At 30.8% G+C, this 13,029-nt stretch overlaps 2 protein-coding genes across 3 annotated transcripts; one reads left to right on the top strand and one right to left on the bottom strand.

The window, feature by feature from the left end:
* The first annotated feature begins 1,487 nt into the window (after positions 1-1,487).
* LOC133797131 (protein OXIDATIVE STRESS 3-like) lies at positions 1,488-2,477 on the top strand. Its single transcript, XM_062234939.1, has 2 exons — positions 1,488-1,934; positions 2,062-2,477. The coding sequence occupies exons 1-2, from the start codon at positions 1,624-1,626 to the stop codon at positions 2,291-2,293; spliced, it is 543 nt and encodes a 180-aa protein (XP_062090923.1). The 5' UTR covers positions 1,488-1,623; the 3' UTR covers positions 2,294-2,477.
* A 1,304-nt stretch (positions 2,478-3,781) lies between these two features.
* On the bottom strand, positions 3,782-10,562 carry LOC133797130 (arginine--tRNA ligase, chloroplastic/mitochondrial-like). 2 transcript variants are annotated; one of them, XM_062234937.1, is made up of 18 exons: positions 10,327-10,562; positions 9,806-9,876; positions 9,506-9,642; positions 9,298-9,373; positions 9,072-9,173; positions 8,658-8,873; positions 7,959-8,039; positions 7,292-7,375; positions 7,051-7,155; positions 6,590-6,768; positions 5,988-6,072; positions 5,510-5,696; positions 5,270-5,339; positions 5,014-5,083; positions 4,709-4,798; positions 4,355-4,423; positions 4,137-4,238; positions 3,782-4,021 (listed from the first exon to the last, which is right to left on the bottom strand). In XM_062234937.1, the coding sequence occupies exons 1-18, from the start codon at positions 10,430-10,432 to the stop codon at positions 3,911-3,913; spliced, it is 1,941 nt and encodes a 646-aa protein (XP_062090921.1). In that variant the 5' UTR covers positions 10,433-10,562; the 3' UTR covers positions 3,782-3,910. The 2 variants fall into 2 exon arrangements, with proteins under 2 accessions (XP_062090921.1, XP_062090922.1); XM_062234938.1 differs by having other exon boundaries at positions 9,806-9,880; positions 10,327-10,487.
* Between the last annotated feature and the right edge of the window lie 2,467 nt (positions 10,563-13,029).

The raw sequence follows: 13,029 nt of genomic DNA, 5'->3' as shown, positions 1-13,029 counted from the left end.
GTATAAGAGAAGCAATCAAAGCAAAAATATAGACCACAAGAGAAAGCAAAGTATATTCTAAACCATAATTGACAAAAAGGTACATATTATTATAGATTAGTTTTTCAGTGCACTCCCAAAAATGGTACATGAGTACCTTTCCTTTAATTTTTTTTTTGGGAAGTATTTTCGGAGCAATTTTTTTTTTAACCATGTATATGGTAGCTGTTTAGAACATTCTATAAAATTTTGGAAAATTCTGAATAATTTATGATGTAAAAAATAAAGTTCAAATAGTTTATTATACACGTGACTTTTTATTATATGCGTAAAAGATAATTTATTTTAACCTTATTTTTAATACTGTAAATTATTTAAAATAATTTAAAATTTAATAAATATTCTAAATAACTATAATATATATAATCATAATAAAAAACCTCAAAAATACTTTAACGAGTAAACCGATATCTCACTTTATGTGAAGGTGCGCCCGAAAATCCTCCCATATTATATATGTTGTCTCAACTTTTATTTTATTTAGTGGCCCAAGATTTGCACCCATTTCAATTATGGTGTAAAGATCTAGACAAATTGAAATTTTTGTACCATTACTATTTTAGGATTAAAAGAATATAAAACGGCTTGACAAGAATCTGACATGAATTTAAACTTGACTCATCATTTTTCATTTTACCCATACTTAGATAAGAAATATGTGCGTAAACAAATGGCATAAGATCGTATTAAAACTCAAATAAAAATGAAAAAAGGATGGATATATTGCGACTAAGTTCATAAATATACTATTTTGAAAGTTGGTTTGGATCATAATCTAATTAATGTGATTTTAATTTTTAAAATTAGGGAGGGAGGATTCCAACTTTGATCTCCTCTTTGGCGATAAGAGGTTTAATATAGCCTATAACTACTAATTAATTCCATTTTTGACCACCAAAACGTTCCATATCACATCACTAATTGTTTTAATTTTTAAGTTGTTTAATTTTTATTATTAATTTGATGAGTAGTGCATCGAAACATGTAAATGTGCCAAAGCTGTCATGGCTTTAAGAGGCAAAGTTGGCAAAGATAGGGACCATAGTTTTACCTCCAAAAGAAAAGAGAAGATGGTGACTCAGATTTGGATATGTCTTCAATATTTAGACCTTATCTTCTCACTATAGTACCACTACTCTACAGAATAGCTATTCATTTTAGGCCGTAAATCAAAGAATATGTGATAATGTCAAATTTAGAAGGAAAAAGTGCTTTTTTTTTAATATAATAATAAAACAAAATCGGCTTAATTAATAACGCAATAATAAAGTACTCCAAAATGTTATCCATTTCTTTAATGATATAATAAGCAATCACATGTTGAGCCACGTCCTTTTATCGCTAAATATAATATAATTAAATGATATTAGAAGATAACAAGCATGTAACGTGTCCAAGTATATAAATATATATATATATATATATATAAAATGCTCCCCAATATAGAACCTTTCAAATATCATACATTACAAAGATCTCTACTTTTTCTTTTTCCTTCATCAACATCTTCTTCTTCTCCTTCTTCTACTTTATAAGGTCGTGTTCTTCGTTTTTCTTCTAAGCACATATATATATATATATTGAATGTTCATAATGGATAAAGAAGCAGAGAAAATAATTTCAGAAGATCAAAGAGTTGATAATAAATTAGCTGAAAACGACAGATGGGTTGTGAATATGGAAAGCTGTAAGGATATTGTTGAGTCAAGATCTATGGATTCATCACAAGAAAATTCATCAGTAGACTCCATTGAATCATCATCTTCGTCAGAATTGGCAGAGGATGCTTCTTCTTCTTCTTCTAAATCAAGTTCATCAACATCAATATCATCCTTTTCTTCGTCAAATGGTCCCCTATACGAACTATCCGAGCTCATGGTCCATCTCCCAATAAGGTATATATTTCTACTATAGTATTATGTGACTGATGATTGAGCCAAGGTCTACTCTTGTTGGGTATATTACTCTTCTGTGTATATATTTTGGTGGACTAAATGTTTTTTTTTCTTTCAATATGTGCAGAAGAGGATTATCCAAGTATTATCAAGGCAAGTCTCAGTCTTTCACATCTCTAGCAAGTGTTGTAAATGTTGAAGATCTTCCCAAAAAGGTTTCACCTTACAGAAGAAAAATGATGATGAAGTCATGCAAGAGCTATGGAGGGGGGTTAGATAGCAAATTACACTATCCCAAGGCTCTTATATCAAAGAAATCGGCAACAAGAGGATCTTTATTATATTCTAGGCACCTTTAATTAATTAGGGTTTTATCCTTGTCCGTTTAACAAATTCAAATTTTGCACTTTTCCTTACTATGTCATGCGGAGCATCGTTTCCTCTCTTTTCTTCAGTTTCTTTACTAGTTTTATATGATGTAACTCTTTTTAACAATACCCTTTAAAAAGAATGAGTAGTTAAGCTGGTACCCTTTTTATTTCATGGAGTGATATTGTGTTTGTTTATTATATATTTGCAATTCATAAATAGGTTTTGTGGGGGTGAAAATATGAAGAAGAGTGTGCTATGCCTAGTTGTTTGGGACTGGGTTAAGATATGATCACTTGGTATGTACAAATTTTTCGGATAGAGGTAGTCTAATTTTGTTGGGACGTTTTCTGGAAACTATTTATGGTTTAAGATGAGGTGGCAGATGGATTGCAGTTCCAACTTCCAACATGATAACCCTCTATATCTACTACACTACTGCTATACTTATCCCAAAAATAATGAAAGTTGAGAGCACGTCTTTTGAGGATATAGCATATAATATATTTTGAAAGATATAATTAAAAAGAAAATCAAATCTGGTTTACCATCTCGAGTCCGGCCTAAAAAAAAAAGTTTATGTTTGATTTGGCCGTCGATTTTATTGACATTTACAATTATACTTGATATACATTAATTTATTGATCATTTTCTTACAAAATTGAGGAGTAGTTGAGAAAAAGACTTGTGTAGATGATACTGAATATGATTGAGCAATAGTCAAATAGTGATTTATGATGTAAAGAGTTGAAAAACACATCTTTTACTAATTATCGTCTTTGGAACTGATCTATTTGTAAAACAATCCATATTTTAAAAAATAACAAAATACGGACAAAGTTTGCGCAATAAATAGGAGGGAGCATATGACAATTTTGGGGTGCTTTCTTTGGTATTACGATGGATTGAACCACTGACATTTAAAAAATATATATATATTTTTACACATTAAATTTTATTTTATTTTAAATTCACTCGCTACTCAATCTAAAAAACCGTTTTACAAACGAAAACCAATCAACCCCTAATAAATCTCTTTTTTGTTGATCCTTTATTTGGATAAGAAAAAAAACCATTTTTTGACAGCCAATCTATGATTTTAGTTTTCAAAAATCGCCTACACTCAAAACCGAACCAAAAAACCAACAGACTTTCACAGAACAATGCAAGTTACATCTTAACGAATGCTTACGGCTTGTAAACATTCGAACACTCTTTAGTGTGCAACCACTGTTGTACAAGAAGCTTGCAATGTAGGACTAATTTTAAGAAATTTGCAATCACTGGATGTTGTAAGTTGGAACAATACTACTTCAGTGCAGTAACTCAAATAACCATGTCACCATACACGAGCTATATAATAGCTAATTACTATAATGGCCAAAACCACGGATAATTGTGGGTTGACACTAGCATTTGGCATCAGGCTCCATACCCAGCTATGAAATACTAAACTACGAAAAAAGCCACATCCGGACTATGAGAAACATTGCCGTAAGGGCAAAACTTTTTTTCGCTCAAATAAGGTTACAAATTTCATATGAAGTATGAGAAAATAATTGTCCCTATCAACTTAGATGTATATATAAATTAGATTCGTACAAAAATCAAATCTTGTAAACGGGCTCGATTCCGAGCAAATGAAAGCATTTTCTCATCACTATGGCTGTTGCTTCACAAAGCAAGAGTCTGCTTGTTTCTTCGGCAGATCCAACCACCTAGTCGAGTTGTATCAATATAATTAGTATAGGTGTGTATGTTTCAGAAGGTTTACAATTTTGAGCAATAACATAATAGCATATTGTTTATGAATCAGCGTAAGATGGACCATACCTGACAATTGGAATAAAATTTCTTGGTGTAGATTTCTGACAAGTTATAAAGATATTCACACAGAACGTTTGGCAAGAGATTGGTGCACGCTTCTTCAACAACCTGAAAATTACAGGGCAAGTATGTCCGTTACTCATGCAACCACACATATCCCAGTAGCTAAAGAACGAAAAAGATTAAAGGGCAACAATCAAATTCCCCCATCAGGATGCACTTACCTCAGAAAATTGTAGCAAATGAAGGCCCAATTCACGCTCACCAGCATGGTCCAAAACAATCACTCCTGTCTGTTTCAAACAAGTAGATATAAAAAATATTAAAAAATTGAACCTTTCTCCACATCATAATCAGCACAGATACAAGAATTTTATCTAGTGTGAAGTGATTTGATTTAATCTTTGTTCACAAAAAATATATTGAGCTTCCACCAGGCTACCAACAGATGCAACTAATGTTTAAGATCAAGATTACTCAGAATGTGAATACAAAAGTTAATCTGAAATAATGCAGTTGAGCAGAGATTGCTACATAAGGTTTAGCAATTACAATTACCAAAGAAAAAAAAAACTTACTTTCTTTAATTCCTCTGTGTCTTTGCCAGACTTCCTAATGATTGAACAGATCCTAGCATGAGCATATAGCAAGTAGACAGCAGTATTGCCCTGCTCAGACATTTTTAACACAAAGAAAAGATACCATTAGTGATCTAGGTGTTACTAACTGCATGATGCTTTGAAGAAGAAAGAAGTAACTATCAAGTGGAAAACGTAAAATACAACAATGTTCACAAATGATTAACAAATTTAATTAATTTTTTCTTTTTTCAATCTTTGTGTGGTATATTGAGAAAAGAAAAATACAACAAAGGTCACCACACCTTATCACTTAACATCTGATCAAAATCAAATGTATAATTGGTTAGCCTGTTATTCTTCAGGTCGGCGTACCTGCCAAATACGACCACATATTAAATGAGAAACAGAATAATTTGCACCAATGACCAATATATTGAATAAAATATATAACTAAATCTTGGAACTGTACAAGCTTTAGATAAAAATCACAGCTCACTGTACTGGAAACTTTTAAATCATTTCATAAACAAAAAATTCATTCAAGTACTGATCACTTACTTGACTGCACCATAACCAACAGCCTCAGCTGTTTGCTCAAGCTCCTGTTCAGTCCACTCTTCAGCCTTGCCTGATTAACATGAAAGAAGTTTGACAGATAAGGAATAATTACTCAAGGAGAAACAGAAAAGACATGGGCAACATTCTCAATCATGAACATAAAGTAAATGTTGGAAGCAAGATACAAATAACTATGCCATATCAGTAGGTACTTGAACATAGGTTCTTAAAAGTGCATACCACGCTCAATAAGTGATGTTTTACTGCGGCTCTTGGCTTCATCAAGTAAATCAACTAATCGAACAACCTCAGAGCTCCGAGTTCTAAATCGTTTGCCATCTTCTCCAAGAACCAGACCAAAACCAACATGACTAACTTTTGGATAATTGCTATCATCAGCAGGAAGCCAACCTGCACGTTTCGCAGCCTGGAACAGAAAACCAAGAGCATATTTGACGGTCAATCTCTATTGCAAAACTAGCATTATTCTATGTCATAGAGAGCAGGGTCAAGTATCTGATTGGAGTCTAAGCACACTCAACCCTTGAACAGTTACTATCGAACAGGCAAGCAGTGAATTAAAAGCTAAATTATATGTTAAAGAAAAAAGACCAGCTATCTAACAAAAAGAACTATAATAAAGAGACTGTCAACTAAAGAACTGATAAAGGACCACCAACAGGGGATACAATGGTAAATTTTGATACTATGTACGTACCTTGAAAAACATATCAAAGTGTTGCTGCTGACCAACATCAGTGACATACACAATCCACTCTGCTTTCTCTTCATTAAGTCGATACCTATGCATTGCAATAAGCAATGTCAAACATAAGCTTACCACACATTTCAGCATAATAAAAGAAAATTGTGGATATCTCAATTCCAATATAAAACATCACAATCACAAAGTCCACACACTGAGTAGCATTGCATCAACATGCACAATCACAAAGTACAGCACTTTATGAGAAATGCTAAATACACTCCATTTTGCACTCTTTTTACCCTCTCTTATCTGATTGCTGAACATGTGGATTTTAATAATTACTTTTAATATTATTAAAATAAAAATACTTTAATAAATTCCACATGTCAAGCATTCAAATAAGAGTGAGTGAAAAATAAAGTGGTGTTAGCACTTCTCGCACTTTATTTACATATTAACAACATATTCTAAATGCAAGAATATAACTGGATTATACGAATACAAGAAGACAGATTAAGTGAAAAAAAAAAGTGGATGATTAAAGCATTTGGACTAATCAAATTGAAATGTTAACAAAAACATCAAATAAACAACAAACAATTACAACTAACCAGAGAGCTGTGAGATCAGTTGAAGCATAGTTGAAACCACCGTCACTCTTCACCACAATAAGGGGAATGTTAACCCCTTCAATAAAGATCACACGAGCACCCTCACTTTCCTGAACTAATCCTAGATCGCTCAATTCCTTTATGATGCCTGGAATATATGGATTGTAAAAACTTTCTCCCTGTCAAAATAGAAAGTCAATGATGATACAGAAGCAAATTCAATGCACTCTCAGTATATAAAGAGTTGGGGAAAAAAATTCCTTAAATTACAAAAGTTTGCACTACAAAATCTAAAACTTAATGTTCTCAAAATTTTCAAACTGTAATAGCAACCACATAATTTACTACTACAATGCTAGAATGTGCTAGTAACTGCCACAGTAATAAACATTAAGTTGGCAACAAAGTAGTCAATTCGCCTCCAAAATTTCTATGTGCAGAAAGTGTAAAGCTAAAACTACCTTTTCTTCCAATTCAACTCCAAGACGTTGATACACCTTATCAAACTCTTTCCGGCTGATTTCACATATTTTTGACCATGCCTTCCGGTACTCAGACTCACCACCCTGTGTATATAAAATTGAACACGTAGAAGTAGAAATTTCAACAAACAAAACAAAAACCAAGAATTGAAAACTTCAAAGTTAAAGCAAATGAGATCGGCTTTACATGGATCTTCTACAAAAAATAATAATAACTTACCTGAAGCTTAACTACTGCCTGCTGTGCCCTTGCCTTAAAAGCAGCATCATCATCAAACCTCTTTTTTGAAGCCTTATAGAAAGTCTGCAAACTTTCAATTAATTAATATGGCATTTTATTATTAATTTACAGCAGCAAGTGAGCATCAAAATGAATTCAGCAGCAACCATACAATTTTTTAATTTCTTTTTAAAAAATAAAATTGAATAAAATGCCAATGAAACACTGCTCATCAGAAGCGTAATTAGCCACCATATATATGCTACTTCACTAACAAAGACAAGCATAAATGTCAAAGATGATTTTGCTCAAATTTACCCTTAGTCCAAGATATATGCTGACTTTGAAGTAGTATAGTCAGATCATTTCACAAGCATATTTTAAAATCTGGTACTAGTTTAGTCTTTCTTTTCAATATATCTCTCTCCTAAAGCTGGACACTAAAACAATTAAACTCATTATCACTGTCATCATTACATCCAAAAAACATAGCATCTCTTAAGTTCTATACAGTGGAGTTATTCTAGTCAAGACAAATAATCTCAATTGATTAATTCTAATTCGAAACACAAAATATCAACTCCTACCCCACCAAAAAAAAGAGCATGTTTTCAAGAACTAAAGAGAAAAAAAAAGTACATAAATGTTTAGTGTAAATTTCACAAACCTGCAGGTCTCCAATGGCTGTTTCACTGACATCATCCAGGTTTGGATACTTCTCAAAAAGGAATTCAATCAACATACCGAACTGTAATTGACAGAATATTTCTTATTAAAAAAAATGAATACTCTTGATCCATATGTAACCAGTACAAACAAATGAGAAAATTTCTCTCTATAGAGATTACATAATTTGCTGCACTAAAATAATAATTAAAAAAAAAAAGTGAATGATGAAAGTAGTAGAATTACAACAGATAACTAAATCAGTTCTTTGACCATGAACGCCTAGAATGTTACAAAGCTAGTAGTGATAAAGTACATAACAGACAACGCACAACAGCAAACCAATGTTGCCTTCAGCCAATTTACAATTATCTCTAAACATGTAATAACATGTGAGTAATTACATCTCGATCACTATGGTACTAATAAAGAGCACAGCGGACAACAGCAAGCTGTTGCTGCCTGCAATTAGCCAACATCATCCAACCATGTAATATTACATCTGTAATTATGTTTCCATGTAAGTGGATATACATATATTCACATACATGGACACACAGTACCTCATGTTATACTATAAGATGATGCCATATATAAAAAGCAGGAAACAATTCATGAAGAAATATAACGCAAGAAACACTTTCCTCAAGTTTTATAACAATCGATGTCAATATACTATTTACAAAAAACTACCATCTACCTGTGTTCCCCAGTCACCAACATGGTTCCGCCTTAGGACATCAACATTTGAAAACTCAAGCATACGGGCTAGCGCATCCCCAATAATAGTAGACCTTAGGTGGCCAACATGCATTTCTTTTGCTATATTTGGTGATGAAAAGTCAACCACAGCCCTTTTGACTGGAAGTTGTGGTGCCCACGTTTCAATACCATCACGCAGCATATTTTGTATGATCTGCAGCAACAGCATTTTACAGTAACTACTCCACACATGACAGAACTATAATCAGTCGCCACTCGCCATAAACATATAACAAGATAAAAGTACAAAATAAAAAAATATTTTTCATATTAATAAAACAAAATTAACAAAGTGTGATTCTTCTAAAAGCTCAGGTAAAGTTTCGATCACATATAAAATTCAAAAGGATACCTTAGCTATCCAGCTCTTTGATAATACAACATTCACAAATCCTGGTCCAGCTACAGAGCATGATTCTACAATTTCTGATGGCGGAAGATTTTTCATGATGGCCTATATTAAGGAATAACAAACAAATTATCCATCTTAAGCATTAAAGCACGGTGAAGTTCCACAACCAGCCAGAATTAATCTAAGTTCAAAAGATTAAAAAATATACAAAAATCAGTATGGTTACCTGTCCAACTGATGGAGGACCCCTAAATTCAGTCCCTTTGGCTTTTATTTTAGACCATAGGCCCATAGCGTTATTGCTTTTCCAAAGAAAGAAATCTCAATTTAGAATTCAAAACTTAGAAATGTATACATGGAAAAATCCAAATTCACAAATATGTCCGGTAAGAGTGCTGAAGAAGATGTTTATGTGTTAAATGCTTGCTACTTACCACTGATAGTCGCCAAATTTTCCAGTGCAGGGAGCGATCAACGGCTCTACATCTGGCTCATCTGGGACTATAGCTCTAAGCGATTTTTCAAACAGTTTGCCCAACTGCCGCTTCACATTTCCAACTCTTTCTTCATCCTATATCAAGAATATCCAAATAAATTTCAGAAACATCCCAATGATCACCTCCATAGTGAATCAAGTCAGGCCTATTCTTTTGGAATCTTAAAAAACTGACACAAATCAAGAGAAATAAGATAATCCAAAAACTGAGAAGGTTCGGCAAATTGAATTAACTTACAGTTGCCATGGTCGATAGTGGTTGTGTCTTAGTTGCAAGTACGAGTTTTTTAGATGCCGCCTTCAACAAATCTGTCTAGTTTACATACCACCACATTAAATTGACTAAAATAAAAAGCTCCAAAATGATATATAACAAAACAAATATACAAATTGGGAAAAATATATACTACATATTTCTAACAATACTATGTGCTCATAAAATCACTAGCAACCACTCCGTCCAAAAATATATAATCAAAGCTAAAATCTTTCTTTACAAAAAATGCATGCAGCAAATTGAGGAATCCAGACCCTCATTGTTTTCAACAAAGCAGCAGTACTTATTAAACTTCAGTTTCTCTTATTCACTCTTTTATTTTCTCAGTGCCCAAACAGAATCAAAGCCGAAACAGAGCAAATAAGAGGATTCCCGGTCATGTAAGAACGAGATAGAGAAGCGGAAACTTTTTAGACATATAGATATGTGTAAGTGTGTGTTAGAGAGAGAAAGAGATAGAGAGAGTATAAGGAGAAGCTTACCAGAGGAAGAGGGAGAGGGAGAAGAATATAGGTGAGAGAGTCGATTGAGGGATATGAATGGGGGTGAAGATATCGGCGGCAGTATCAGGTTTATGGAACCTCTCATCACTCTATTATATTCTTTCTTTTTTTCTTTTTTATTTTATTCCTCTTTTATGAACTACGATGGGATGGGAGAACCCCTCAGCCCTCGCTCGCTTCCGCAACTAACCGGCCCCGAACCTCTGTGCTGCAAGGCTCAGTCAGCCTATTAGGGCTTTGGTTTTTTTTTTAACAAAAGAAATAAAAAAAATTGTCATAAATATGACTATTTTATGTAACGGGAATCGAATTAAAATATGACTCGGTGTCGTGCCACAAAATATATATGGCATGGTCGAATAAATTTAAAATAATAACAAAATTTGTAGTGTAATAGATTATGATTTCCCTATAAATAATATTCTAGTTTTTTCTTTAAAATGAGTGAAATTGATTGAAGTAGTTAACAAAAATATTTGAACTTTTGTTAGAGCATCTCTAATCTTGACACTAAATTTGGTATCACACCAACATTAAATTTGATATCAAAAATTATTTTCACTCTAACTACAACACTAAAAACTACACAAAAAAAAATATTATTTATTATTATATTATTTTTTAAAATAAATTGAATATTTTTATTATTATATTAATTTATCAAAATCATCACAATTATTATATCTAATTAATATTTTAAATAAAACTACTCATTAATTACATGGCAATAATACTATATAAATAATTAAAACTCGATAAATTAAAAAATCATATTGCATGTAGTAACATAAAGATTACATCACTAGAGAAAAAATATAACATTCATGGAAAAAAAAATATTACATTATATTAGATTATAGTCCATATTTTGACTATCTTGGCGGAACAATGAATAATTTTTCACATTATTTAATTGTTGTCTTTGTATCTCATAAGGTTCATTTCTATATTATTGCTTTTCGTTTGATTTTGGCGTGCTTAATTTTAATTTTTCAATGTATGTTTAAGTTTGTAATGTTTTTATTATGTAACATTGACTATGATTTGAGTTTATAATGTTTTATTGTATAATTTTGAGTATGTTCGTATGGATTAATATGATTAATATTAAAAAAAATTATAATGTGATTATGAATGTTGAGAATGTGTACTATTGATTATAATGAAAATGTGATGTTTAATGTGTTCAATTTTAATTTTTTTTAATGTGTTTTTAAATTTGTAATGTTTGTATTGTGTAATATTAAAATAAATACAAATATTTAATAATGTTTTATTTAAATTATAATTAAAAATAATAATTTGTGGTATATACAATTTAATCTCCACATAATAAACTAAATTCTAAATTATATATATAATAATATAAATATATATATAATAATAATTATATATAATAAAATAATAATAATAATAAAAAAAATACCATGTGCTACAGTACACGACATATATGCTCTGTACTGTAGCAAACACAGCAAATTGCAGTTGTATATAATATTACATTAGAGTATCTCCAACACCAGATATAAGTTTTTTGTGTTACATTGGAGATGGCATTAGTCAAGTGTAACAAGGGAAATAAAAAATAAACATTTATATTATATATTCTCAATTATGGGCGGACCCATATAGAGACTAGGGTAGCCGGCCGCATCAAGTGAAAAAAATATATATTTATTTAATTAATGTATATATTTTTAATTGAATATAATATCTAACAAATAAGACTTTGGTATAATAGTCAAGTTCATTTATATAAAATTTAAAGATAATGTTCAAATCTTAGCAAATGCATCTTTATATATATACTAGATATAAGTAATGTGCATTTTACTATGTTGGCTTATTTATAGAATTTTTCAATTAAATTTGTATCATTGTCATATAAATTTTCAATAAATAAACAATATCATATATAAAAAAAAATGATATAAAAAATATTAAATAAAAATTAAACCAAAATATTATTTATAATTTTTTTAAATATATGTATATATATAATATGATAACCTTTGTAAACATCCATGATAATTTTTTTAATAAAAAATAAGATTATGTATTATATATTATTATCATGATAGTTATAATATTTAAATTTATATTAATATAAGTATTAAATATCTAGTCTTGTATTAAATATTATTATAATAATATTTTATAATATTTAAATTTATATTGATATAAATATTAAATATATAGTCTTGTATTATATATTATTATGATAATGATATTTTATAACATTTAAAATTATATTAATATAATTATTAAATATATTGTATTATATATTATTATTGTTGACCCTTGTTTTGGTCAATTGACACGGAGTCAAATGCTTGATGTGATGGAAAGTATTGAATAAGATATAATGGAAAGAAAAATAAACAACACAGCAATTTATAGTGGTTCGGCCCCAAGAATTGGTAATGACCTACGTCTACTTAAGCTATTATTGATCTTGATTCTCAAAGGGGTGAGCAAAGAACTAGGGTTCAATGAGTTTCACAAACCTTAGAGGGATGAGTAATACAACCGAGAGATAATAACCAAAATTCTCTTCTAAAGAGTAAACAAAAAGTAGCCAAAAAGTCCATCCCTTAAGCTATTTCTCTCTATTTATAGGCACAAGGTGGGTTACATGAATCAATCAAAGATATTTTTACCTAAGTAATCGGATAATCAGGT

The sequence above is a fragment of the Humulus lupulus genome, chromosome 8, assembly GCF_963169125.1.
Source record: "Humulus lupulus chromosome 8, drHumLupu1.1, whole genome shotgun sequence".
NCBI classification, from domain to species: domain Eukaryota; kingdom Viridiplantae; phylum Streptophyta; class Magnoliopsida; order Rosales; family Cannabaceae; genus Humulus; species Humulus lupulus.
The sequence above is the reverse complement of the archived record's forward strand: the minus strand, read 5'-3'. Positions and strand labels throughout refer to the sequence as shown.

Bases quoted from the DNA above. Each gene is read 5' to 3' on its own strand.
- LOC133797131 (XM_062234939.1), top strand. From the start codon at position 1,624: ATGTTCATAATGGATAAAGAAGCAGAGAAAATAATTTCAGAAGATCAA. The intron at 1,935-2,061 runs GTATATATTTCT...CAATATGTGCAG, and splicing joins ATGGTCCATCTCCCAATAAG to AAGAGGATTATCCAAGTATT.
- LOC133797130 (XM_062234937.1), bottom strand. From the start codon at position 10,432: ATGAGAGGTTCCATAAACCTGATACTGCCGCCGATATCTTCACCCCCA. The intron at 5,340-5,509 runs GTATGCACTTTT...CATGTTAATCAG, and splicing joins AACATCACTTATTGAGCGTG to GCAAGGCTGAAGAGTGGACT. The intron at 5,084-5,269 runs GTAAGTGATCAG...CGTATTTGGCAG, and splicing joins GTTGGTTATGGTGCAGTCAA to GTACGCCGACCTGAAGAATA.